The sequence below is a fragment of the Desarmillaria tabescens genome (genome assembly GCF_030435595.1).
Source record: "Desarmillaria tabescens strain CCBAS 213 chromosome Unknown EV420scaffold_9, whole genome shotgun sequence".
NCBI lineage: Eukaryota > Fungi > Basidiomycota > Agaricomycetes > Agaricales > Physalacriaceae > Desarmillaria > Desarmillaria tabescens.
In genome coordinates this window covers 921,613-946,984 of record NW_026848308.1, presented here as the reverse complement: position 1 = coordinate 946,984, position 25,372 = coordinate 921,613, and the positions used below count along the sequence as shown (strand labels likewise).

Sequence of the window (25,372 nt, the reverse complement as noted above, 5' to 3'; positions counted from 1 at the left end):
AGAGGGCTCAGGAAAAATGTAAATGAAATTGGTCAAGTACACTCAAATCAGTGTCCATTAATCATTAATAAGTATCCTAGGCAGCGTAGCTAATTCTGCGACTCTCCTCCTCATCCATGAACAGAGCCTTAAACTCCTCTGGTGTCTGTCCTATGACTCCGAACGCATCCTGAAGGGTACGCCCCAACGACTCGAGTTCCTGAGTAACGCCCTTCATCGTCAAAGCATACGCAAAGAAAAGCAGCTGCCTTGATCCTTTGATATCGCGATTTCGGACAACGTCCAACCTCCTGATAGCATCCACCTGTTTCGAGGAACATCAAAAAAATGTTGGTATAAAATAAGACGATAACGTACCAATCGTTCTCGGGACTTCTCTGCAGGCGGGAGATATGGAGGCATCGGGGCTTTTAGTCGAAACGCCGAAGCTAATGTTGAAAGGTACAAGATGATGTTTCCGACCATCTCGTGTCGTTCCTTGTTGACTGGAACGATGAAGTCTTGACGGACACTCTGTGAGAATATATACATCAATATTCGCTGCTGAGGATGTTGCGTATCTTTCACTTGCCGTGTACCATTCTTCGCGTGTCGTAACACATCGCATGCTGTGCAATCGGTCCATGATCGTTTGCAGGCTGGTCAATACCCCACGATATAGCGTTACAGGAAAAGGTCCCTTCAACCGAGGTTCATGCTGCGTCTGAGCCAACAGCCCTTGCAGCTCTATCAGCTTGATCTGCAAATGAAGTTCCCTGAAGCCTCTTGAGATGAGATCATCGACAGTTACGGCACACTCACATAGCCATGAACTCTTGGATAGAATTGTTCAACGTCGTACGACCAGATGTATGACCAGACGCAAGCAGCGCAACGTCCTCAGTTGAGGCTGCGTGCGAGTCATCATCATCAGACTCTTCGCGATATTCGGGAGCAAAAGAATTCGCCGCTACGAGCCTGGTATAGAGCCATCCGATATTTAAACAGAATCTGCTGAAAACGTCAGCGACGTCTGTTTCTGATATGTCGTCGCAGTGACGTACTCTCCCAATGCCTTGCTAAGCTCCCGCCTGGCCTCAGACGGCCACCAGAATCGCGCAATGAGGGCCGCATAGAGTACACCTGCAGTGACAGCCAAAGCACGATGCCACGCGACGGAGACTACCGACACATCTCTTTGCCGTATATTGAAGCTACACTACAGCTTAGTAACATAGGAGAAAGGAATACGATGCTGCTCACCAATACAAGCAAGTCAAGTTATACGTGAGGAGCGCAAAACGAGCTGCAGAGAGGTGTGCGGGCTTCACAAGGATAACATAGAAGCACGGGAGTGAGTAGAGCCCTCCGAATATCGTAAGGGCAATTGCATTTTCTGGGAATAACGAGTACGTGGCGGCCGCGACGGCCGCTCCAACTCTGCGTACAGAATAAGACAACAAAGCGCATGAAAAACATGTATACTCGCAAAGTCCACAGCACACGATTAAAACTGATGAGATTGGTCTACAACATTCCAATATCAGCCGAGGTAGAGCAACGCGAGAGAAACGGGCTACTCACCGCACCGATGGTAGGCGATATGACAACAAAGAACTGTATGCAAGTCAGGTCCCCGCCCAAGCAACGGCCAAAGAAAATAGCCTACCGAGATGAGCGCCCAATCGCCATAATACTCCAAAAAGATAGGCCGGGTTGTGTCGAAAAAGGCAGGTGCAGAGAGCAAAGCGGTTGCCATACCCGTCTTAACAGCAAACTTGGCGTCTCTTTCTGTCATTCGCGTCCCGATAGCCCACAATCCCTGCTTCACCCGGCCTATGAAATTCAAGTTACTCCGAGCGGGTGTAAGAACCGTGTTGGGAGCGTGAGGTTGTACTTTGGGGAACGAGGGTCGTCTACGGCTCTCAGCGGCACCAGTGATGTATGAAGCTTGCAGAAACCGTCAGAATGCATCAATGACGAGAGGAAACGATATTTTACATATCCTCCGTTTCAAGGTAGAGCTCCTCTTCCTTCGGTCTGAGGTGTGATCTGATTTAGACCGCGTAAACAAGCTTGCCAATCGCGTCGCGATTGAGGTATATGCCAAGTGCCAGTACCCTTTCCAGTTCACATGCTGCTGCTCCAAGGTATAAATCCGCTCCACAGCATCAACGAGAGAGATCAACTCTGTGGAAAACTCTTGCAGGGTAAAGATAAAGCTGCAGCGCGTATGAATAAAAGTGAAGCAAGAAAGTAGACAGTGAACACTCACAAATACACCAAAAAGATGTGTTCGTTATCTGACGAGGTGAGCATGACGTTCTCCTTATCCCCAAGCCCGGATATGATGCTGGCTCGACTCGCACTCAAACCTCCAGTGTCAGTGTCGACTCCATCATAAGACGGATCGTTCTTCCTGTATATCCGCATGACGGCATGGTTCGACGTGCTCTCGAAGCGCATCAGGGCCCTTTCGATCCCGTCAATCAACTCCAAGAATTCATGAGGCTGAATCGCTTCCATTGTCGCACTTTCACGTACACGGGACTTGACGACCGACTCCCGCAAACGCTTCAACGACGATGTACACGCCGACTGGACATGACAATTCAGTTGGAGAACCCAAATCGTTCAAAACAGACTTACCGAAAGGGCTTTTAGTGGCGGTCCCAATTCCTGCACAAGATCGCCAAACATCACGGCCGCCGCTTTCAGCATTGCAGTCTCCTCGTCATCTTCAGCACCACCATAATCCATCATTCTGCTCTTGCTATTTCCGCTTCGTTTACCATGTCTTCTCCGCTGGACGACTCCAGCTTTGATTAGATCGTATTGCAGCCGTGTGCCACTCCTCAAACCGTTGAGGTGCTGGGCGAGACGATTGAGGCAATCCACAGTATCTTCATATGCTTTTCTCCTTTGATCACCCTTCTTTAATGTCGGAAGTGCGTGGCCATTTCCTGTTCCAGGAGCGGGAAACTTGACTTGCCCCGAAAACTGCCATTCACTTTTTGCCTCCTTTAGATTCTTCTTCAGGCTCGTAAAGCTATTCTGGTGATTTTCGACAGCGCGCTGGATTTTCTCTTGACTGGGATGGTGAGGGGATTCTTCTAGTAAGAACGTGTTTGTTAGCATATCCAGAAGAGTGGAGAAAGAGTCAAGCGTTTTCGTCATGTTCGTTTGGAGATTAGTTGTAGCAGATTGAGGCCAGATGAAGAAGCAAACAAGATTAGAGATTGTGGTGCCACAGAAGACGATAAAAGAGACTTGAAGGAGTGTCTGCCAGCCTCCTTCTTTGACGAGCCTGCAGTTTTCCCTTCAGTAAAGGAAGAAAACCTGACTATCACACGTACACTACGAAAAGGATGATGGCAATCATGCTACAGGCTAGATTTTAGATGAGACTTGATGTTCGTAAGATTCATAGTCATATGCTTACCTGTGTTGAATTGTGGATTAGCCTAATACCCATATGGTTAGTGAATATTGCAGACCCTTTCAGACTGAACGACATACCATCCAGACCTTCAGCCAAGCCAAAATACTCATGCTGACACCGACCCAAAGGATGACGAATGTGTCAGCGAGCCACTCCCAGCCAGGTTTGAGCTCGAGCCACCAGAACAGGGACATGCTAGCCAAGGACACGAATGCCGCATAGAACAAGCCAAAAATACAGAACGTATCCGCTTCGATCATACCGCCCATTGTCTTTGCGGGGTTATAATAGACGGCGCTACAGAGAAAGTCAGCAAAACAAGGTATAAATCAACGAAATATACTTACACTGTCGCAACCATATGTCCACTGGGAAGAGGTATGCGGTCATTCGAACCGTACGTAACGAGATCACTTATCAAGCCAGAGAGATGAGGGGAATAGGTGAAAAGAGAGGCAAGGACATATGCCAATGCACATTTAAAGATATTACGGTATACTAGTGGTATGGTGGGTATCGTGTACCATTTTCTCGTTGATATGGGTGTATCAGATGAGGCAAGATGGTTCTTGGTGACCGTTGACGTGGAACTCTCAGAATCAGAGTCGTACTCGTCTGAATGCGAGTCCGAGTCTGAGTCACTGTCGTCGTGATGATCAGAGGCAACTGAGAAAGTGCGGTAAGAATCCTCTTCCGCAACAGGAGACTGAACTTGGGCTGGGTTGTTGGGATCTATGAAACTCCGCCGCGATGAAAGACTGGAGTCTCGACTAGTGTAGGATCGAGGAGTGTTGCTTGACCGAGGAGTATTGCTCCTCCTACCTATCCGACGATGGAATTGACTGCTACTGCTTGGACTTCCTAGCTGGCCTTCATTCTCCATCAGTTGTCCGAAGACAGACCACTGGTGCTCTCGTGGTGCGGGGAACAGAAAGCCAGACGCGGCACGGGACGCAGTACTAGCTCGAGGGCGGGCGGTGTGCGATGACGAAATACTTCGACTCATGGCGGGTCGCGCCGTTGAGGGCGGCATGATAGGAATTGGGCGTGCAGCCGTGCTAGATGAAGGTTGCGCATTGCTCTGGTCCATCTGGTCCGGTGAGCCCACGAATTGCCGCTGGATTCCACTGAGAGCAGCAGAAGCGGACCATGTTCGTGCCACTGCTGCTGGCAATGTCGATGAGTGGGAGAGGTTCAAGTCCTCGAGGTCTCTGGTCACCGAAGACATTTTCAGGAGTTGAAGGGGCCTAGAATTGGTCGCGAATTCTAAAGGGATATCTTGGCGCATTGGTGAGCTCCTAGGTGTCGCGACCGTGACCACAACGCATGCACGCACCTTGAGGCCCTCTACAGCATCAATGTCGTCCTTGATGTCGCCAGACGATGCACAATGAAGGTGCAAAGAAGGATGGTGGAAGTAAGAAAGCAAGTTCTGTTGTGGATGCCGTCAGTGGTGACATGGTGATCACGCGACAACCACCACTCTTGAGTCTCCTTGCCAAGCCTTCGAACGTTTTTCAAGTTCAATTTCGTGTATTCAGATTTACTCGGGAAGGAAGGAAGTATATTTTATTACTACGTCACCCCAAATCCACGCAGTATCACCGGATAAAGCGAGAATGTATTACTATCCACCTTATGGCCATTGAATTCTCATAATCTTCCGCCCAACACCCACTTTCTGTTCCCAAACTGTCTCTACTCTTCCTTCCTTCTCTTCTATAGCTTCGACAAAATTTGTGACGCCTCCACCTACCCCGAAATAGAAAATTTTAGCTGCAACCAGACACAAGAATGACGAGTTATTCTCTCCATCAGAGATAGACAGTCGGGATGTCAAGCTGTCCACCGTGGGCGATACTGATTGCAACAAATCAATCAAGGACCCTACACTATCCGCACGATAGATGGTTTCTGATGTGAGGACGATATCGTACGCCCCACCGCTTTGATGAAGGTCGAAGGAATTCCACGATCCAGAGAAGAATCGCAGCTGTATCGCATATGCTTCGAGTGATGATAGAAATGCCGTCTTCAGTTCTGGTGTTATCGGAATCTCTGTATGAATGGAAGGGTCGGCGGGTGGCAACGGGGTCTCGTCGAGATTCGTAGTCGCCACATCACGGTAGGCTTTTGAAGCTGGCGACATGTCTAGTTCGCAGATGAGATAAAATATAGTCAAGCAAAAAATAAAGCATACACCAAGCAAGGATAAGATTGGGAAGGGTAAGAAGCTCAAAGACCATCGCGTTATAGTCTTGCAAATGAAGCTGAGTTTCCTTCCCGTGGGGCAGACCAGAAAATAGTTTCTGCATGATATACACAGACGGAACCGCCGTCCCACAACCGACCTAATGAGACAATAGTCAGCTAGAATTTTATCGGAAGAGGATAGCACATACTTCGAATACTCGCCGACCTTCGAATGTTGGATTTTCTGCATGCAGATAATCAACAATATCGAGACTGCATTCCCATGTCTTCAGACCTCCTTCATATATACCTTGAACAAGATCGGAAGGTGCATCAAGAAAGCTTAATGCTGGCGAGTTATCCTTCTGTTCGTCATCCACTTCCTCGTTTATGAGCTGGAACCGTGCATCAAATAGATCTCTCCGTGCAAGTATCACATCGCCGCCAGAAGACAGCGGTATTGAAAGCGGCGAGCACGAAATAAGCGATGGCAGACAATCTACCTATGCTTTTCAAAGAGCCGATTATTAGTGACCTCTATCCAATAAACAAATCATCACGAACGAGATGCTGAATCGATACCTCGGCGAAAGGTTCCTGATTGATTTCTGTACCCTTCACCGCCGCTTTGCTTGCAGGGGTAGAGGTCGATATTTCGAGGTCGTCTGCGGGGTCGTCGATGTCGAAATCAAATCTGAACATCAGAATATAGTATATACTGTTGTGACAGTGTCAGTTGTAAAAGTTGTAAAAACAGAAGAATTAAGAAAAGGTTCTGAAGAAGTGCTGAATCACGTGCCACAACGCGCACATTTATGATGTCACACTGTCACGCGTCTTTTGTCTCTTTTGGGCAGGGCAGCCTCTTTTAGGTCGTTGTCGTCTTGCAGACGCTGTTGTTTTCTTACCATCATCATCACCACGTAGCACCCAGCTTTTGTAGTCGCAAGAGTCGTTTTCTCCCCATGAAAATACCCGCTTGGCTGTCTCTCCTTGCTGCCGGCTCAGCCAGCATTCCTGGTGTTGTAGGATGGGGCGTCGTAGGTAAGAACTACCATGATATGCAGCTTTGGCCTATCTCTAACTAGATTTTTAGGCCACGAAATTGTAGCAACCATCGCCCAAATTCATCTCCATCCTGCCGTCCTTCCCAGCATTTGTCGCATACTCAATTTTACGTCAACTAACCCTAACGAACCCGAATGCCATCTTGCGCCCATTGCTGGTTGGGCCGATCGTATCCGTTATCAGAAGCGCTGGTCCGCCTCCTTACACTATATTGGTGCTCTTGGAGACCATCCTTCCGATTCTTGCATATTTCCCGGTGACCGCGGTTGGGCCGGTAAGAAAGACATAAACGTGCTTGGGAGTGTCAGGAATACTACAGACTTGGTAGAAGAATGGGTCCGGAATGAGCAGGCTGGATTTGGTGGAGACGATGATGTTGCGAACGAGGCCCTCAAGTTTTTGGTTCATTTTGTTGGTGACATGCATATGCCGTTGCATTTGACTGGCAGGGATCGTGGCGGTAACTCTGTCAAAGTAACATTCGATGGTCGTCAGACCAGTGAGTCAACTTCTAATTTCGATGCATACATGCAGCTAACTTTGACGTTCAGACCTTCATTCACTTTGGGACAGTCTCCTCATCTCCAAGTCGCTGCGCACAATCCCTCACAACTATACGCGGCCCCTTCCCTCTCGAACTATTGAATATAATCTCAGAGGAACTATTTATGACTCTTACATCCGTCGTATCATGTGGGAGGGTATCCTTGGGAAATGGGAGGATGAAGTCTCCAGCTGGTTGACCTGCCCCGAGTCCAAGGGTTCTTCCCACTCTATCCCTTCTTCCCCTTCAGGTCTTGTTTCTTCCACTTGGCAACAAGCCATTTCTCTTTGGAGTTGGATGAGAGGTTCGGATTGGAGCGCTGATGATACGGACGATGATACATTGTGCCCTTACTATTGGGCTACTCCCATTCACGCGCTGAACTGCGAGATCATATGGCCTCCTGCACTTGACAAACCTCCTTACAGCCATACCAAGTTTGATCAGCTCACTAGAGGACACAAGCATGGTGCTTCTGTTGAGGAAGAACTTGCCATGTTCGACCAGCTTGCTTCAGGAGGCTCGGGTGGTCCTTACCTGGAGCTCGATACTCCCGAGTACGCCGGCGCCATCTACGATCAGTGGATCATTGAGAGATTGCTTGCGCAAGGCGGGATTAGGCTTGCAGGAATTTTGAACTACCTCTTCGCTCCTTTGGAAGGAAATGAAGCTGGTTTGAGCCTCATGCATGATTATTAGAGATATTGGGTAAGTGTATCTTCATAATGATTTCTAGCCCACGAAGTTGTAAATTGTACCGTGTGTGTTCATGTACGGATGCTTTTGGACACTTTCTGATATCACAATCCAAGTGCTATCTCATCTAGCCCGAAGGACTCTTGCCGAGAGAAGCTTCTGTTACTATTTTCGTCCCTCTGTCAACCTCCACTAATTATAACACGTGTGGCCGTCATACCCGGTTGTAACCAGCTGACCCCATGCAGTTTTGACGAAGCTATTCTCAGTCACGTCCTTTCCTATCGACATGTTACACTCACTGATAGTTGGAAGCCTCCTCATATTTTTGTTCGCATGCCTCCGCTGGTATAGATATTCAAATCTACCTCCAGGCCCCCCAGGAGGTTTGTTCGGCTGTAAAGTGCCTCAGTTTCAGCCTTGGAAAACATTCTGTCGGTGGAATGTAGTACGGTCACTAGCATGGCCATCTTCAATCCTGTAACTGACCGACGACTGCCGTATAAGACCAGTGGTGTCATTCCGCCTTGGAACAAAGAGAGTGATCGGTATGGATGTGTTACAAAATCTAACCGTGGCGCATTTTACATCTTCGTCTCAGTACTGTGCCTAATCAGGAAGCTGGACACTCTAAATAGAATTGAGGGTCTCGCATCCATTCCTGCTCCGTTTTGCATGAATTTTTTTTTGTTTGAAAGCTAAATATATTCTACAGTAGATACAATAGCAGCTGCAGAATTGAGAGTCTACAGGCAAGCTGCAGAAATAAATTCTTACTGAATAGTCACACAACACCCAAAACAGGGAAGCTGGACATGGACTCTGAAGTTATTGAGAGAGCATGGAGGGACCAATGGGCAATGTAGAATAGAATAGGCATATATTTCGATTTTTTTGGCATCACTAAAGTGGGCAACGAGCTGTTTATATCCCTCATAAAGAAGGGCATCAGAAAGAGAGAAAATACCTTACCAGAGCTATCTACTATATTTCTTCTACTCAATGACACCATCTGGGCGGTTTCTATTTCGTCAAATAAATAATACCAGTTCAGAATATATTTACATGTCCTTACTTTGTGCCTATGGGAATTATAATGTGCTATAAACTTCATTTATATCGTATTTTTGGTCCAGATACGGGACTTCAAGTAAGAAACATTGAAATGAAAGAGTAGAAATCTAAAAATGGGTTAACAACTGCATCAGAAACGATGCTCCAGAGATGTGGGATGACACTGCAACAAGCCGCTCACAATTCCGGTCAGTGGTTGCTGAGAAAATCGCGAGTGTCCAGCTTCCATATATGTCCAGCTTCCTGATCGGGTACAGTACTTGGAACAATAAAAGCCGCCACCGATTTGCTAGTGGTGCGAGGAAACATACTCCGGACGCCCACGAAGCATAGTGGCGTAAGTTATCCTACTTCCTTCAATGACAATACTATGTTTTTCACGAGGATACTATAGGCATGAGATCCTCTCTGGCGGGATGCGTGGTATCGGAATGTCCGATGGACCACAATACAGAAAATGGAAGACGGTCTGAGGGCCCTCTCGCGTAATTCAACGTGCGCTGATAGGCTCTTCCAGCTGATGCAATCAGGTCTGACTCTGACTCCTGAGCAATACGGCCGCACTTAACTACCAACGTCTTCAGTCCATTGAGTCGTATCTATTATTGAGAGATCTTCTCAAGGATGAAGACCCTTTGCAATATAAAGATCGTCTGCGTCGGTGTGTATAATTCACGGGTCATTGCGTGTTGCTGTTGATATTTACCAAGGTGTGCTACATCAATCGTGTGCTGTGTTGCTTATGGTCGTCGCATCAAGACTCTAGATGGTGAAATCGTCGTCAATAACGTGAAAACAGCTACCTGTATTACCCTTTCCTCATTCCAATCAATATTCAGGTGCTGATGATCCCTCGGAATACTAGATTTTGGCAAGTGGGTGAAGCCCTCCCTCCGTCTAGACCCTATGTTTATCTGGCACGCCATTTCAAGGATCAGGTGAAAGGCAACACTTAGTATGATTAATACTTCTGTTAACGTCTTACCTTAGTGTTCCAGGCAAATTCTTAGTAGATTCGGTGAGCCTTTACGACTATTCTAGGAGTTTTGCTAACCCTTCCTCAACATCTCCAGTGACCGATCCTTCTATATCTTCCTGTAAGAACTCGGAAAGCAAAGTTATCAATGTATTTTCTGATCAACTCCGCAGAAATTCCTGCAGTGGTTCCGATGGGAACCTGAAAGACGTCGCGCTGTAGACACGGAAATATACCTCACCCTACTGAATCAGAACGATGTTAAACGTCAGATGAAGGATGGTATCGCCCATCCATCTGTGGCTATCCGCGGGTTAGAAAAACAACAAGAACTTGGACTTACGGACGTAGAAACAGCTTATGCGCTATCTGCGCCATGGGCCGCTGGAACAGGGATGGTAAGGTCTCTACTATATTATCCTGATATCTTGGTAATGATATTTTCAGACTGTCGCGACCATTGAGGTTTTCCTGCGTGCGGAACCTCTCCCACTCTACGAAAATGGCAATACCAACTAAACATACAATTCACTTTACAGTGGCGATGCTACAATATCCAGCCGTAATGAAAAAAGCTCAAGTTGAAATAGATTCAGTTGTCGGATCAGAACGAATGCCTGACTTCAAGGACTTCGACGCACTCCCATATGTCCAGGCGGTGATCAAAGAAACGATGAGGTACGTCTTCCTTGTTTCTTTTCTGCTCAACAATGCATTAACACGAGGCAGATGGCGCTGCATCGCACCTATCGCTGTCCCGCATGCTGTGATGTCCGACAATGTTCTATGAAGGAATGTTTATTCCGAAGGGCAGCATGGTCTATGCAAACATACAGTGAGCGTCTAACATATATGTTCAACTGACAGCTCTAACATCGACTTGAAGCGCTATAACTAAGGATGAAACGGTGTTTGCCAACGCGGAGGAATTTATCTCAGAACGTTTTAATGCTTCGGATCGGCAGATGGTCAACTTCACACTGCCATTTGGTTTCGGGCGACGTCAGTGTCCTGGTAATTACGTGGCCTGGCAGTCGATCTTCATTAGCGTCTTAAGGCAAGTTTTTGATCCGTTTTGAATTTAGATAGATGCTCATTGTGTCTAGAATACTATGGGTATTCAATGTTATGCCACCCGTCGATGAAAAAGGTAACGAAGTGCTACCGTCCACGGACAGCTTCACGACTGGCCTCACGACACGGCCAGAACCTTTCAAGTGCTACTTCGAGCCTCGAAGCTCTCAAGCAAGGGACATCATTATACAAGAGGCCGAGAATGCTGACATTGACGCCTGCGCCTGGAAGTAGATATCTTGACCAAATCCTTTTGATTGATAAATGTGAACTACATCCATTTCTGTTCGGCGGTGATGAGGGAGGTAATTGTATTAAAGAGCGTGTTCTGCAAGCTGATATACGTGTCAACATGTAAGCTTGATACCATAAGTTATTTCATTCGGTTTGCCCTTAAGCCGTCCGGAGTCAAAGGGACTGGATGAGTGGCGGATTGACTAAATAAATGTGATCTGAACTAGTATGACTCGTGTTGAACGGTGTACTCATCGCAAGGTATAAGACAGGATGTTCACTAGCAAAAGTCCAAGCTGCTGCCTCGGCGGGTACCTTGGCAGCCACATAACCCAAAGCGGACTGTATGGACGGTCAAATTTACCCATCACCCCGTGAAGTCGTACCCTGGTCTAACACAACAGGCTCCGGTTGTAAAGAGCTACAGGAGAATACCATCATGGACTGGCCACATTCTGTAAAAATAGCTCCCTGATCGGCCTTCTCAAACGAACCTGGTAATCCCAAGTCAGGCTTGAATGAATTAGACTACTACCACGTCACACATGGTTCATAGTGGTCCCCCAGCTGCTTGGTAGAGCGACCTTAGTTACTCCGAGAGCCATATAATATCTAAGCACGTTGAGTGTGCCATGATTTCGAGCTAGTGTATCAATTGGAGATCATCCCTAGTACCTAGAACAATTTTCTGGGGAGGCCCGTCCGGCCAGTAACGAGGCGGCGTAGCCTAAATGATATGTCCAATATATGATATGGATAGTGTGGTCTAATAAACATTTAGTACGGATCGTTGATATATTGATACTTATGTCTTAGTCGCGGGGAAATTTACTTTGTAGCCATAGCCATCTCGGAACAGAAATTATTTGTAAACGAGATTCATTATGAAGAGCAGTCTCCGTGATCATACAATGGAACATGGGCGGGAGAAGATGGACTCACAACGTTGAACGGATGTCGTTTCCTAACATCTACGAGGATCATGAATCGCGACAATCTGCGCTATGTATACTCAGCGCCTAACTCGACTCCGACGTCCGTACCTTGACAGTTACTGAAGTTATTCCCAACTGGATAGTGGTAGATAGGAGAACTGCCTTAAAGATTGGAGGAGACGCGGAATTGTTTGCTGGAGCTGAGCTCGGAGAACTAGATGACGAATCAGCAATAGCTGGACGCAACATCGTACTCCGAGTATGCCGTCGGCGACGTTGACATTCATGAGATTCTCTCTCCAAAGTCCTTGCATGCTGTGTATTCAAGTAAATAGGTATTATATCGGGCAGAACCAATATCAGCACCCACATTCATAAGGGCACCCGATAATATACAGTAGATTACTCCTCTCCATCGATGGGAACCACATTCAACTCGGGGGAGATAATTCATCAGCGTTATTGTTAGTTCTTGTATATGCAGCACGCCGGATCGTGCAGCATCAAGTGCTTGGAAAACTCCTCGCCAAAGAAGAGCTAAGCCGTATTGATGCTGGTGACGACAGGTCATTGAACTAGAGCACCAGTTTTGGTGCCGAAGTTGTCAGCCGAGTTTCTGTGATCAGGGAATAGTAGGTGGTACCTGTACAGGTATTTGAGGGTTCTTTGAACATACTAGTTGAATCCGGGGATAACTTTCCCCATCATGCTGTTAGAAATCAGCATGCCACATACTGCGGAGGAAGGACACCTCGTCAATGTGGATATAGAAAGGTTCCGTCAATATCAGATTGAACTATCAGCGTATCGGCATACTCTCGATACCCAGGTGGGAGAGGAATAAGCTTTGGTAACATTGAGACAGTAGAGATTGATGAGCACGTTTCACAGAGCTCGCAGGTGTTGGGTGTCAATGACGACAGAAAAGACCTACGTCAAAGATTTGGGATACATCGCGCAATCCTGATGATATACTCTAGGACCTAGTAGATGTAGGGAATAGTCTTAATCTAGGCGGTTAGGGTGCGAGTCTCGTCAAACAGGGGTATAATCGGTCCTGGCTTAGGCTTTCAACAAAGCATGTAGGGTGAAAAGGATTCATTGTTTCACGACTCGACAGGCAGGCATCATCATATATATGACTCGAAGAATGGAATGGGATAGATGCTATGCGTTGGGAAATCGATCGTGTACCCAGGAATAGAATACCTCAAGATGGTTTCAAATCAGTTTCAGCGTGCGAAGTTGATATGTGAATGGCATAAAGCATGCAAGATATCAATAAACAGTAGAATGATAGATCGCGAGAGCCAATAGATTTCACATAGTCATAGTATATTAGAACCCTCGCTACGTAGCGGTGAAGAAAGGGCTGTCAGCAGCATAGTGGAGCGACGCTAGTAGTCAGACATCCCCGCAGAAGTAACCATCTGATGGCAATGGAGTTGGTAAGGGGGCCGCCCAAAGTAACCCATTATCGGTACTGCGACAGCACAGAGAAGGTGCGTTTGACTCTTTCCGCAGCGAGGACCTGGACATGGTCGTTTGCCGAGCAAGCCCGTTACGGCAGCTGAGTAAAATCCGCATTTTGCCGAGCGGAGTTCAAATGTCATACGGCACCTGCTGCGCTGCGCTGATGCTGGTTATCCTCGAATTCCACCTTTGTGACTCATATACATCCTCTGTACGTTCTTCAAGGCGGTCGCAGCTCACTCAAACGAACTTAGGACAATTTTGATACAGAGAACCCAATGAAACTTTCAGTTATATCCTGTCTTGTGGCTGGTGCCAGTCTCGGTATGTTCCCGTTCGTTTTAGCTGTATATCAACGACTGAACAGCAGATAAGTCAGCGCTGTCCCTATGCGCGTCGTGATGCTCACCGGCAGCAGTGACGGAAATGCATCTCCCGCAATTCGCTTTGGCCATCCAGGGGTGGCGCACGAAGATGCTGTTGTACCGACCAGCATGCCCGCAGTAACTCACGGACGACCCTGCGGCGGAGGAAGACGCTTCCGGGAAAAGGCTGTCAAACTCTCCAATTCTTTCCGTCAGGCCCTTGGCTTGCCTCTCATCGAATCTGACCCCAAAGCCGATACTACTGTTCATGGTGGCGTGGTCAGGATCATGCCTTTCATCGGTGGTCCACCCACCATTGTTCAGCTCAATGAGACCGGCGATGAGGGCAAGACGAGGGGCGGTGACCGTGTGAAGGTTGTCAATGCCCTTCCTGTTGCGCACGGCCACCACCGTCACCATAGGATGCGCCTGAACTCTCAGGAGTCGTTCACCTCTCGCCTTCACTACGCCTTGATGATGCTCGGTCCCTGGGAGGGCAGGGCTGTTGCCTTTGTTCTCGGTATGTTCTTTCTGTTCGCCTTGGGTTTCTTTCACTAATTGTCTTGCAGGATGCGGAATTGGTGTCCTTCTCCGCATGATCTGGGTACTCGCCCTTGTCTCCTACCGTGCCTTCAAGGGTGAGCGTGAGACCGATGAGTATTCTCACCTTCAGTACGGCAACGCTGAGGAGATCATCGTTGCACCCCCCACCTACATCTATGTTGACGAAAAGGCTCCTGTTATTTTTGATGCTGATGCGGATACGAAGCAAACTGAGGAGGAAGCGAAATAGGCACTCCCACCAACATTCATTCACTCTTCTCTTTTCTAATTGTTCCATACTTCTTCTACGGACGGACCTCATAAGTTACGATACTTTGTACTTCAGCCACCCATCTAATGGGTAACCGACCCGACGTAGTGTATCATGTTTATCTCGAGTAGATTCCCAAGTGGAGTGCATACTATCCAGTTGCTATATAAGTGCTTTTGGGCACATTAACGTTGAATCGGGGAAGAGGACAAACGCAAAATAAGTGTGGAAGGGATACGAATTTCTATGAACTCGCCGCTATGTCATTTCTTGCTTTATGCCTTCGGACCACTACGTTTACGCAGTTTTTCTCACTACTTTTATCTAGGATTTCACCACCATGTCGTGCCTTTGGTTCTACTCTGACAAGCCGCAATATATGCCTGATTCGTACTCATTCTGGGTTGAAGACCCTTCCCATGGGCAGAGACAAAGAACGAAGAATCAGACCCATAAATATAGGGGTGGACATGGGAAGGGCATCGCAACATGAAGACGTTGTGTGGTAGTCTCCCCTAGGCAGACTCTCAAATCAAGACAGTCGAGATTTGAATCCGTGGTGACAGTAGCCTTTCAGGAACATGAACATAATGAAGTATATGAGGGAGTCATGGCACAGAAGCTTTGCGACAACCCCCCTTCGCTGCAGTGCTTTGCGGCAAAATGAAATAAATCAATCTGGAGGACATAGCAATGCGGCGGCGGGCTGCACGATTGAACGTATTTCAGTCACCAGCCAATATCACCGTTGCGCAGAAACTATGGAGCACCGGCGTACGTTGATGCTTGGAGCAAAGCAGTGGAGAAATGTTGCAGCCCCTATTCGCACTTTAATGCGCACCGTCCATCCATCCCTGAGGTATCTCGAGATACATTTAGTATAGCAGCACTTTGACGAACCACTTTGTAAGGGTGCCTTAGGACTGTCTAACGCATAGCATCTTGTTGAAGGTTATTTTCTTCACCTTCGGGACCGCATACCGGTTTTCTAACCTCTTCTAACCTCTATAACCGATGCTGCGAGGGAGTACTCACGATGAGACTTGACCAAATCAGCAGAGCATAGGGTTTAGTTCGCTCTCGTAGAAGTTAAGTGCTGTAGTACGGGCGTCGTTACGTTTATTTTCAGGAGCACTGATGACTAGGAAAATCTACTTCCCTCCTTCCTTCCGTATGGACCAGCATATCCACCCGCATGACTGTAACGTTAATATACAACATGCTTGTCCAGCCAAACAAGACAGCAAGTTGGAAACATTATGCAAACATGATGCGACTCTTAATGTTGGTAGGCAAAGCCATTGATTCGATAGTAGCTAAAAAGCTGATGCGTAACAGCGAGATAGAAGCGAAGGAAAGCGCCAATGCCAAATCGGGCAGGAGAATAAGAGGGAAAGTGAAAAGTGACTCAAAAAGTTACTTTGTACTCGTTTTAAAACTCGCTGGTCTCCCTCTCAATCCCAGCCTCGGCAGTGACGGCTACTGCAAGTTATCTGTCCCTCAATAATAGTGACCAAACGGTCTGTGAGTAACGTGCAAGGATAGTTGTATTCCAGCTAACCATGGACAAGATATCGCGGACAACGGAATTCATGGAATCAGCCTGGGAACCGCGTCCCAGCTGTTCCTGCCCAAATCATACATCTGCGCGCTATTTAGATAGCATATATCCACTTCCAGTTACCCAGAACGTCGACCTATCGCGTCTCCAATCGACCAACGATGTACCACTTCCCAGTGAAGTTGATGCGGTGAACGGTGTAATTCTCGATGCGGAGCAGCAGCTCGTGCAGATACAACAGCAGATCACACAGCTAACTCGTTCAAGGGATGCCCTGATGGACAAATCACTCGAATGAATGCCCAGATATCCACGCTCACTCGGCGCTGCGAAGAAACTGAAACGCGAATCCAAGAGCACAGGAAGCTTCTCAGCGCCGTCAGGTGGCTTCCAATGGAGATTCTCCGGGAAATCTTCCTAGCGACAGTGGACTTTCCCCCACGGATGTACCAGTCCATGTATAAGATGTGGTTTCTTGACTCTTCCCCGATGACATCATTATGGGATATAGAACTTGTTTCCAAGGGGTGGCGCAGAGCGTTGTTATCGTATGCGAGGATTTGGTCGCACGTCATCATACGAGATGCGAGTCTTTTTGATCGTGGATACAGGGAAGTAATACGTCTGGGCCGACAGCTGCAGCGTGCCCAAAACCACCCTCTATCCATTTTCATTCATCAGCCTCAAGACGGTGCTGTTGTTTCTTCGCATCTCATTGTGTCTTTAATCCCCTTCGCTTCCAAGATTCAAACAATGCATCTCAGTGTTTCCCATGCCTCCGTCCCTCGTTTCCATCCACTTAGCTCATTTTTGGTCTCTCTTCACTCTCTATCGATCCTTTCCACTGATATTTCTGTAACTCCTCACTTGGTTTTCCCTAATCCATTCGAGAATACCTTCCGCGACGCCGAAAATTTACAACGTTTGGAGCTTCTGGATGCCTACGCACGCATTCACCAGCTATCCATTCCTTGGCGTGCCATCAAGCATCTCAAGATTATCAATCGTCTTGAAGTGCAATTTCATCATTACACGGCGTTCGAAGACATCTTGGAGGTTTTGAACATAGCGACAACTATCGAAGACCTCGAGCTACAGATATCCCTCCTATCCCCAGTCTCTCCAGGCATAACCAGTCCTTCAACTGCACCAAGTCTTCGTTCTTTGAAGTTATCCACGTCGATCAATCACTTTGGAAACTTCTCTGCACTCCTTGACAGATTGGACATGCCATCATTGAGTCAACTGGTCGTCGAGTGCGCCGACAGTACACACGGCCACACCATGCCTAACCAAGATATCATGAGATCCTTTCTCGGATTACTTGAGCGCTCCGAGTGCTTGCTGACCTCGCTCACACTATACGATGTTCGCATGACATCATACGACATGCGCAGTCTCTTTATCCGACTGCCAACCCTCGAAGAACTGCACCTCGCAAATGTGGGCAACGACACAATCACCAACACGATTCTTCGTAAGCCCACAGCCATTGACAAGACCCCGCCAGCGTTTCCAAAACTGCATACACTTCATATCAATGGCGCATGGGGATTCGAACCGGCGAATTTTATTAAAATGGTCAAGTCGAGGTGCGCATCGGCAGATGGCTATGCTCAGTTAAGATCTGTCAGTGTCGCGTGGAAGGCTGGCGTCCCGGACACCCTTGGTGACATAGAGGATCGAGCGCATATAGTTGCCTCTGAGCTTAAAGACTGTGATACTGATGGTTTGGAGCTCTCTTCTTTCGTATATTGGAGTATCGGGTCGAGATAGCGAGGTAAGTTACCATGAGCACTTTCCTTCTCTTCATTTACCTTAGTCCCGTTAGATTGACAAGCTGTTTCAGCGCGATCACCATCTACGTACAGGCTACGATAATGTGTAGACATCATCAGCTTATTCTTGCAGCGATAATGAAGGTGGATGTGGGGCGCATACGGTGCTTGACATCGGAAATCAGATGGCTCGCGGTCCACCTTCTCAATACGAGTCTTTACCCACTGGTCAACTTTTCCCGGCTGGAGAGACAACGTAAAGGACAACAACAATATAGAAAGCCACTATCTTGCATTCAATGGTCTCTTATCATTCTGTAAACTTCTAAAAGGTCCTAGGGCGCTTTACGAGCATCGTGCCCCCGACACGATCATACCGATGGTTCTCCCGCACTTTCCTGTTTCACTGATTAGAACAAATTCTCTTTTCTACTTCCTTCCTTCCTTCTTTCTTTTCGCCCAAGATTGTGGCGGCGTGTAATTCTCTGACAGAGACACCGACTACTATATCCGTTGCCGTGCGAATCACTCACTGGCGCGCATCATACAATGACATGATATGATGAAATCCCCTCACTTTTTTATCTTCGAACAATTCTTCAGAAGCCTAGTCATGATTAACTCGGGTCCGCGAGAGTCAGAGTGCTCTTGGGGTCCACTACTCCCGTACGTGTGGCAACTCCGAGCTCCAGCTAGATCAAATAAGGGCTCTGGATAGTGTTACTATAGCACCGACCAAGGCACCCGGAAAAGTAGGATCTACACTTATTCAGGGAGTTACATACAAGCTACTTGTCCTACGACATGTAATTAGCATTTGGAGGTCCCGAACATAAAGCATAAAAAGTCCGAGGGCGCTGTGTAAGGTCCTAGAAAATTTCGCGTTATGTATGTATCATTCGTTGATCTTCGAGTCAAAGTGACTCATTTCCCACCGCTGTAGCATGCCGTATAAATCAGTCACAATGCCTGTACAGCCCATGCCCTCAGCCCACATCGATGTGAAAAGCTGTCCTTACCTGTGCTTGTGGGTTCAACGCGCGTAATGTGGTCTTATCAAGCTTCTACATTTCTATAGTAGATGAGCATCACGTCTGCCACGAAATGGATGGATGGAACACTTTCAATAGGCGCGCCCGACTGATACGCAGGGTTACAACGGCAAGCGCCCGCGGAATTTGAATCACAGCATTATCGCAACGCATCGATAAGCACCTGATCAAGACATCGCCTCAGCTCGCTCATAAGCATTTATCAAGAATCGACCTTCTGACAAGCCATTCGCACGAGCGGTCATGAACAACTGGGGCTGGCCAGGATTTAACCCCGCAGGGAACAATATCTACGGCGGCGCAGGGGTCCCGTTCCAACAAACTCCGTGGGCCGGGGCCAGTGCGTACGCGCAGGATTTGGGACCTAGTGCGTGTCTTACTTCTCTTCTTCGAATTCAGAATCAAGCTTACCGCCACCCCTTCCCCCCAGCACCTTGGAAGGGCCGGAGCAAGCACGCGACTTTGCACCCCATTCTCGCTGTGGATACCACGCTCCTTCGGTATGATTTGAGGAAGAAGGCCCATTCGTCAATAGCAGCCAATGCGTATTATACGAATGCGCAGGTCCCGGCTACGATATCGCCGGTGATGATTATGCGCCTCGTCTCGCAGGATTTCCCGTGGACCATTGATATCAAGTCGACGCTGCCGATTACTGTTGAGGCCATATGGGATGCGCTGCATGCAGCGATGCAGGAGGATATTATGGATTCGGAATGGGGAATCATCGTGTGCGATAAGAAGCTCCGGGCGACTGTCGAGAAGGCTGCGAAGAAGAGGATCGAGGCTGAGGGGCATGGATCTAGCAAGAAGATGAAGAGGATAGACTGGTTGGGAGAGAATACCTGTTTGAAGGGCCTTGACCGGGACGAGACGTTCGAGAAAGCAAGGTTGCTGCCGGGGGATAAGGATTGTGCTGATACATGGGTGGTAAAGATGTGTGCGCCGTAAATGACTTGAGCCGGAAGTCAAAATGGGTATTATGTTGTTCCAAAAGTTTCAGGATGCGTATATCTCCATGTACTCGTTATGTCTTATGTCTCTATGACATTGTAAGTTTCTATCAAATATGACTTTTTATTCGACTGGGACCTGAGCTTGCTGGCGGTCTTAAAAGTGCTCTAGAAAAGCTTAAGCTTGCCGCATTCAGTTGCTACTTGCTTGAGGGGGTTAAGATCGATCAGGAACGCGAAGAGCTGGCTAGCAAGCCGGACAGATTGGCGGCGGACCTACAAGGATACATCAACGTGAGAACCTTTGGCACGTGAATATCATGTGCCCTTCGCGTCGAGTGCTAATGCTGTGCACGGTGCCAATTTGCGCTTTCCTTCCCGCCACATCATCATTCGATTTTCTGGATGCGCATATACTCGCATATAGTCGGGAGCCGGGTCGCTGCTCCCTCCGAAATCACCGTCAGACAACGGCATGCTGCGCCTCTGCCAGCTTTTCAATATCATTTCATAGTATCTGATTTCCAAAACCTCGTACGTCGCCGTGATGGGAACGGAAAGGTAGTGCAGCGCTGCTTTCCTTCTTTAGCTTCTAACCACCATCACTAATATCTGCTGGCAGAAGAATGCTTTGTGTGACGCACATACGAATCCGAGGTCTTGGCAGACCGTCAGTGAAGCTCGAAAGCCTGTCAGAGCACAGCCCTCGGTTAAACAACAACGCAGCATGGATACGCATTTCGTACTTGACACTCGAGACGGCTGTTCCCCATAGATGTCAGAACTCTCTCACGATTTAGCGATACACGTATCGCCGGACGGGTTCTGCCCACTTATATGTCATAAGGCGGAGTTGAGGCGACCGTTACTTTTCCGTTTTCGCTATCATCGAGGCTGATGCTGTAAAAGCCTATCCATGGCCATCATTGACCGACGGCTCCTCAGATTCTGAGTCCACTTACGGTTCCGACGTGATCCCTCCACGATCTTCGCAAGCGATAAGAACTCCTAGCGATAACAATAGAAGGCATTTCATGAAGCTTGGAAGAGTGACGAACGGCAACATGGCGGCAGCTGCCTGTCATGGTTGGTTGCAACTTGCAAGAGGAGTACGTATTTAGCATTCATCATGCACTGCAAAGTAATGTTGACCGTGAGGCCGGTGATGGGCGGTTACAGTTCATAGCTCACTCACGCAGTCAGGAATTGAAAAACACCGGAAAAAAAGGGTGGCAAAATTGAGACGAATTGCTTGCTTTTTGCAGGGCTGAGGATCAAGCCGTCTAGTCCGGGAGTACACTTTGTACCCCTAGCGATTCATCGTCCAGTAGCGCCTGTTGCTGTCACACTGCGCACCAGAAGCGGCAGGAAATTAGTTCGAAGTTCGAAGACGAAGTTGCGTCTTTTCTCCGCTGACAGTCCCAATTCTTCCCAGGCTATCCGAGGGCCTATCGCCAATCCTATTTTTCAATACCGATAACCCCTCTGGTGGCTCAAGGATGGGGGCCTTGGATGTCAGCCACTCCTGACCCTGGTGTTGTGAAACGGAGTGTGGGTATTCCCGTCTGAATTTTTCGAATTCGAGAGGATTTGGTAACCTATGACGTTGCCATGGACCCCAGTCACCCGATCGGCCTGGTTTTCTCTTATCACCACGATGCGTCTGCTCGTAAGAAGATTCTCTCCCACCGTCTTCCTTGGCCATGGACTACGACAGGTGGGACGCTCTCCTTCACCACATCTTCAAGCAAACGCAGGGCGACGCATGGTTTCGTCCCCAGGAAGAGAGCCTTACCTCAGGTGTCGCCCTACGCGTAAACGACTCACCGCCAGAGTTCCGCGTTTTTCCCTATGAAAACATCTACCTAGAGCCTTTCGAGGCTGCTGTACAGAAACTCAATCCTGTCGTTGCAGTCAAGGTTCGCAGCGCCGCTGTTCATGCTGCACTTGCAGATGTACCTCCCGACGCGACGAGCATCTATGTGGACAACAATACCCGCATTCAGATCATCGACACGATGCTCCAGCTGCCACAGGCCGACAAGGAGCAGTGTGCCGCCTTCATTCGGGACGAGCGTGTCCTTGTCGTTTTCACCTCTTCCCTCGACACCATCATACCTACCTGTCAGGACTTTGAAGACCGACTCATAAAGCTATTGTGGCGATCTCGTCCCGGAGCACCATCTTCCATATCTGCCGGGTCCATTCTTCCTAGAGAGGGATCGATTTCTGTCACCGGTCATGGTAGCGCTTCCCCATCTCTTTCCAACCACAGCCTCGTCGAACCCTCCCCTATCCTCAAGAGCAAGGTCAAGCGGAATTGGTATGGGAAAAAGGTTGGCATGTCTGCTCCGAAAGCAGAGATTCGGGATGCGAAGCTCTATGCTCCGTTTTACAACGGTCTCGCTGCAGCATTGGCCTTGATCTTCATGGGGAATGGTATCAAGACTCTCCTGACGGAGTCGCTTCTCGACAGCACCTATATGCGGTTCGTCCTTGTTTGCGATCCTCCCGCTTCTCTTCTGTGTCTCGTTGTTCTTTACTATCCAGATTGTCCAAAACGTTACCATGGCGTGAGTTTTATACTATTATGCTCTTCTCGTATATGTCCTGACATTGGATGAACGTTTTAAAGGATCGGACCTATAGCTCACTACCACATGAATAGCAAATATTATTCTGCTATCCCTCCTCTCCCTAACGATGACATCGATAACCGCTTGCCTCATATCACTATCCAAATGCCAGTCTACAAGGAGAACCTCGACTCCGTACTTGACCCCTCGTTCAATTCCATAAAACGCGCCATGCGGACGTACGCGCGCCAAGGTGGAACATCCAGCATCTTCGTTAACGACGATGGTCTTCGGCTCATTTCTATGGCCGATCGGGACGAGCGGATAGCGTATTACGCCACGCACGGTATCGCTTGGGTTGCCCGTCCTCGACATGGTTACACCGAAGAAACTGGCGATGTTGAGAAAGGTCTTAAGGACCATAGGGGAGCTCCCTTCCTGCGAGCTGGTCGTTTCAAGAAGGCCAGTAACATGAACTATGGCTTGAGCCTATCCCTCAAGGTCGAGAATCATCTGGATCACTTGATGGCGAACCGACCGCCACAGGCGCATTATCGTCGAGCCTCGGCGGCAACGAGTCAAGCAATGTCGGAATTCGGTAGCAATGCCCACCTTGGCACTCACGGAGGCACATATGGGATGCAGTATATGGGAAAAGACGGCGATGATATGTCACGGATGCTGGATATGGAGGGCGACGAGGATACAGAGGAGATGGCGCTCCAAATGGCGATGGAACAGGTGTACGAAGAGAGCGGCTCCCGATTCCGACCCTGGGCAGCATTCGGAAAGGGAATGCGTATCGGTGAAATCATTTTGCTAGTTGACAGTGACACGGTTGTTCCCGAGGTAAAAATTTCTTATCAACCTTTCATTAAAGCTTATTGGTGATATCCCTCAGGATTGTTTACGAGATGCCGCGCGGGAAATGGCAGCCTGCCCCAACGTTGCCATTATCCAGCATGAAAGTGACGTCATGCAGGTCGCCAACCACTATTTTGAGAACGGTATCGCGTACTTCACACGGCGGATTAATAGGTGTATATCCATGGCCTGCGCTAACGGAGAAGTGGCGCCTTTCGTTGGGCATAATGCTTTCCTCAGGTGGAAGGCCTTACAGGACGCGGCATTCGTTGATCCAGACGACAAAGTTGCGAAAGCCACGGGCGAGGAGAGGATATGGAGTGAATCCAACGTTTCCGAAGATTTCGATATGGCGTTGAGGCTGTTAATGAGGGGCTATGATATTCGGTGGGCGACGTACTCCAATGGAGGTTTCAAGGAGGGTGTCTCGTTGACGGTGGATGATGAATTAAATCGCTGGCAGGTGTGTTAATCTCCGCTCATTTTCAAGTTCTGGTCCTGATGTTTCTTACAGAAATACGCTTATGGCTGTAATGAGTGAGTCAAGCCTGATCGTTGGTGTACTTATGACTAACGTTTTCATTTTAGGCTTCTCTTCAATCCATTGGTTCAATGGTTTAAGAAGGGTCCGATTGCACATCAAATTAACCGATTTATGTGGTGTAAAGCTCCCATCCATTACAAGATCTCTGTGATGGCGTGTACGTCCTGCTTCATTTCCCTAATAATAATAATTCATTAATCCTTATTGCAGACATGTTTTCTTACTATGGTATCGCTGCCTCCGTCACTATCGGTATTATCAACTATGCCCTTCTTGGATTCCAGTTTCCTGTGGATGGTTTCTACATGCATTCCTTCGAGGTCTGGTTAGCGACAACAGTCGTATTCTTCGGTTCTGGAAACGTTGGTTACACTCTTCTCGAGTATCGACTAGGCCATAAACCGTTAGTCAAGGGGTTCCTCGAGAATGTGATGTGGGTTCCATTCTTGTACGTTTCTTATCGTCTTCTTCATCTCCTCCTCAATCGCTCACCATCTTACGTCCAGTTTCTTCTTCTTTGGTGGCCTATCAATCCCAGTATCTCAAGCTCTCCTTGCGCATCTGTTCTCGTACAACATTACGTGGAGCGCCACCATTAAGGAGGTCCAGAGGTCAAATTTCTTCAAGGAGATTCCGAAGATTGCTAAGCGGTTCTGGTTCCCGCTTATCGTCAGCTTCCTTCTTATCGTAGGGATGATCATTCTCAGCACGTCGTTAGTACCTCTAGGTTGGAGGGTTGATGGCTCTGCGTGGGCTGTGATCTTCCCGTTAGGCGTGGCTGCAGGCTGTCATATACTTTTCCCGGTTAGTATTCATACATGACTTTCCAGATTGAAGCTCACCATCGCCATTTTAGATCGTCCTCAACCCGTGGTTGATGGTGTTCTCATATTGATGGACAAGCTTTGGACTCGTCCCATCAATTTCTGCCTTATTGGCTTATTACTGCTTTCACTTCACTTTGGTTTATGTTGGACTCGGTTACTGTGCAAGCACACTCATTAGAACAACTCATTCACTCAACATTGTATCCATCATTCCTCTGTTTATATCTTACATTGGCTGTGACGCTCTATTACTGATAGACACGAACCCTTCTTACATACATGCTTTGCTGATACCATTTCAAGCTATCGTCACTGTCTTGCTATTCACCATACCCATACATCTCGGTTAT

At 48.0% G+C, this 25,372-nt stretch overlaps 9 protein-coding genes across 9 annotated transcripts; 7 read left to right on the top strand and 2 right to left on the bottom strand.

The window, feature by feature from the left end:
* Nucleotides 1–3: 3 nt before the first annotated feature.
* EV420DRAFT_1525220 (uncharacterized protein) lies at nucleotides 4–4,849 on the bottom strand. Its single transcript, XM_060472370.1, has 17 exons — nucleotides 4,758–4,849; nucleotides 3,769–4,699; nucleotides 3,499–3,718; nucleotides 3,422–3,443; nucleotides 3,336–3,369; nucleotides 2,629–3,286; nucleotides 2,255–2,577; nucleotides 1,981–2,201; nucleotides 1,649–1,929; nucleotides 1,564–1,596; nucleotides 1,469–1,506; nucleotides 1,243–1,419; nucleotides 1,044–1,193; nucleotides 802–990; nucleotides 572–755; nucleotides 358–513; nucleotides 4–304 (listed from the first exon to the last, which is right to left on the bottom strand). Exons 2-17 carry the CDS (start codon nucleotides 4,647–4,649, stop codon nucleotides 77–79), a joined length of 3,795 nt encoding a protein of 1,264 aa, XP_060334113.1. The 5' UTR covers nucleotides 4,650–4,699; nucleotides 4,758–4,849; the 3' UTR covers nucleotides 4–76.
* A 102-nt stretch (nucleotides 4,850–4,951) lies between these two features.
* EV420DRAFT_1525216 (uncharacterized protein) lies at nucleotides 4,952–6,420 on the bottom strand. The gene is made up of 4 exons (XM_060472369.1): nucleotides 6,179–6,420; nucleotides 5,824–6,117; nucleotides 5,622–5,772; nucleotides 4,952–5,572 (listed from the first exon to the last, which is right to left on the bottom strand). Exons 1-4 carry the CDS (start codon nucleotides 6,314–6,316, stop codon nucleotides 5,058–5,060), a joined length of 1,098 nt encoding a protein of 365 aa, XP_060334112.1. The 5' UTR covers nucleotides 6,317–6,420; the 3' UTR covers nucleotides 4,952–5,057.
* Nucleotides 6,421–6,579: 159 nt separating this feature from the next.
* EV420DRAFT_1477208 (phospholipase C/P1 nuclease domain-containing protein) lies at nucleotides 6,580–7,925 on the top strand (the record flags this gene model as incomplete). The annotated part of the gene is made up of 3 exons (XM_060469400.1): nucleotides 6,580–6,658; nucleotides 6,711–7,181; nucleotides 7,234–7,925. 3 exons carry the CDS (start codon nucleotides 6,580–6,582, stop codon nucleotides 7,923–7,925), a joined length of 1,242 nt encoding a protein of 413 aa, XP_060334111.1.
* Nucleotides 7,926–9,146: 1,221 nt separating this feature from the next.
* On the top strand, nucleotides 9,147–11,376 carry EV420DRAFT_1745886 (cytochrome P450; the record flags this gene model as incomplete). The annotated part of the gene is made up of 11 exons (XM_060480154.1): nucleotides 9,147–9,184; nucleotides 9,391–9,463; nucleotides 9,581–9,657; nucleotides 9,707–9,801; nucleotides 9,862–9,934; nucleotides 9,987–10,014; nucleotides 10,146–10,370; nucleotides 10,420–10,447; nucleotides 10,512–10,650; nucleotides 10,859–10,978; nucleotides 11,079–11,376. The coding sequence occupies 11 exons, from the start codon at nucleotides 9,147–9,149 to the stop codon at nucleotides 11,278–11,280; spliced, it is 1,098 nt and encodes a 365-aa protein (XP_060334110.1). The 3' UTR covers nucleotides 11,281–11,376.
* A 2,431-nt stretch (nucleotides 11,377–13,807) lies between these two features.
* EV420DRAFT_1745885 (uncharacterized protein) lies at nucleotides 13,808–15,078 on the top strand. The gene is made up of 3 exons (XM_060480153.1): nucleotides 13,808–14,012; nucleotides 14,064–14,573; nucleotides 14,623–15,078. The coding sequence occupies exons 1-3, from the start codon at nucleotides 13,967–13,969 to the stop codon at nucleotides 14,844–14,846; spliced, it is 780 nt and encodes a 259-aa protein (XP_060334109.1). The 5' UTR covers nucleotides 13,808–13,966; the 3' UTR covers nucleotides 14,847–15,078.
* Nucleotides 15,079–15,409, top strand: EV420DRAFT_1525197 (uncharacterized protein). The gene has a single exon (XM_060472368.1). The coding sequence runs from the start codon at nucleotides 15,128–15,130 to the stop codon at nucleotides 15,374–15,376; it is 249 nt and encodes an 82-aa protein (XP_060334108.1). The 5' UTR covers nucleotides 15,079–15,127; the 3' UTR covers nucleotides 15,377–15,409.
* Nucleotides 15,410–16,395: 986 nt separating this feature from the next.
* Nucleotides 16,396–18,510, top strand: EV420DRAFT_1191084 (uncharacterized protein). The gene is made up of 2 exons (XM_060466294.1): nucleotides 16,396–18,208; nucleotides 18,260–18,510. The coding sequence occupies exon 1, from the start codon at nucleotides 16,723–16,725 to the stop codon at nucleotides 18,202–18,204; it is 1,482 nt and encodes a 493-aa protein (XP_060334107.1). The 5' UTR covers nucleotides 16,396–16,722; the 3' UTR covers nucleotides 18,205–18,208; nucleotides 18,260–18,510.
* A 646-nt stretch (nucleotides 18,511–19,156) lies between these two features.
* Nucleotides 19,157–20,376, top strand: EV420DRAFT_1525189 (uncharacterized protein). The gene is made up of 2 exons (XM_060472367.1): nucleotides 19,157–19,233; nucleotides 19,288–20,376. The coding sequence occupies exon 2, from the start codon at nucleotides 19,502–19,504 to the stop codon at nucleotides 20,207–20,209; it is 708 nt and encodes a 235-aa protein (XP_060334106.1). The 5' UTR covers nucleotides 19,157–19,233; nucleotides 19,288–19,501; the 3' UTR covers nucleotides 20,210–20,376.
* Nucleotides 20,377–21,914: 1,538 nt separating this feature from the next.
* On the top strand, nucleotides 21,915–25,090 carry EV420DRAFT_1639711 (glycosyl transferase family group 2-domain-containing protein; the record flags this gene model as incomplete). Its single annotated transcript, XM_060477007.1, has 9 exons — nucleotides 21,915–22,709; nucleotides 22,762–22,784; nucleotides 22,847–23,636; nucleotides 23,689–24,114; nucleotides 24,166–24,188; nucleotides 24,240–24,352; nucleotides 24,406–24,643; nucleotides 24,702–24,999; nucleotides 25,052–25,090. The coding sequence occupies 9 exons, from the start codon at nucleotides 21,915–21,917 to the stop codon at nucleotides 25,088–25,090; spliced, it is 2,745 nt and encodes a 914-aa protein (XP_060334105.1).
* Nucleotides 25,091–25,372: the final 282 nt, after the last annotated feature.

What these genes read in the sequence shown, in the direction of transcription:
- EV420DRAFT_1525220 (XM_060472370.1), bottom strand. Translation starts at nt 4,649, where the DNA reads ATGTCTTCGGTGACCAGAGACCTCGAGGACTTGAACCTCTCCCACTCA. An exon ending in TATCGCCTACCATCGGTGCG is followed by an intron (nt 1,507 to 1,563) that starts GTGAGTAGCCCG and finishes GGAATGTTGTAG; the next exon opens with ACCAATCTCATCAGTTTTAA. An exon ending in CACGCGAAGAATGGTACACG is followed by an intron (nt 514 to 571) that starts GCAAGTGAAAGA and finishes ATATTCTCACAG; the next exon opens with AGTGTCCGTCAAGACTTCAT.
- EV420DRAFT_1525216 (XM_060472369.1), bottom strand. Translation starts at nt 6,316, where the DNA reads ATGTTCAGATTTGATTTCGACATCGACGACCCCGCAGACGACCTCGAA. An exon ending in AGGTATCGATTCAGCATCTC is followed by an intron (nt 6,118 to 6,178) that starts GTTCGTGATGAT and finishes TGAAAAGCATAG; the next exon opens with GTAGATTGTCTGCCATCGCT. An exon ending in AAGGTCGGCGAGTATTCGAA is followed by an intron (nt 5,773 to 5,823) that starts GTATGTGCTATC and finishes TTGTCTCATTAG; the next exon opens with GTCGGTTGTGGGACGGCGGT.
- EV420DRAFT_1745885 (XM_060480153.1), top strand. Translation starts at nt 13,967, where the DNA reads ATGAAACTTTCAGTTATATCCTGTCTTGTGGCTGGTGCCAGTCTCG. An exon ending in TGTGGCTGGTGCCAGTCTCG is followed by an intron (nt 14,013 to 14,063) that starts GTATGTTCCCGT and finishes ACAGCAGATAAG; the next exon opens with TCAGCGCTGTCCCTATGCGC. An exon ending in GGCTGTTGCCTTTGTTCTCG is followed by an intron (nt 14,574 to 14,622) that starts GTATGTTCTTTC and finishes ATTGTCTTGCAG; the next exon opens with GATGCGGAATTGGTGTCCTT.
- EV420DRAFT_1525197 (XM_060472368.1), top strand. Translation starts at nt 15,128, where the DNA reads ATGTCATTTCTTGCTTTATGCCTTCGGACCACTACGTTTACGCAGTTT.
- EV420DRAFT_1191084 (XM_060466294.1), top strand. Translation starts at nt 16,723, where the DNA reads ATGAATGCCCAGATATCCACGCTCACTCGGCGCTGCGAAGAAACTGAA.
- EV420DRAFT_1525189 (XM_060472367.1), top strand. Translation starts at nt 19,502, where the DNA reads ATGAACAACTGGGGCTGGCCAGGATTTAACCCCGCAGGGAACAATATC.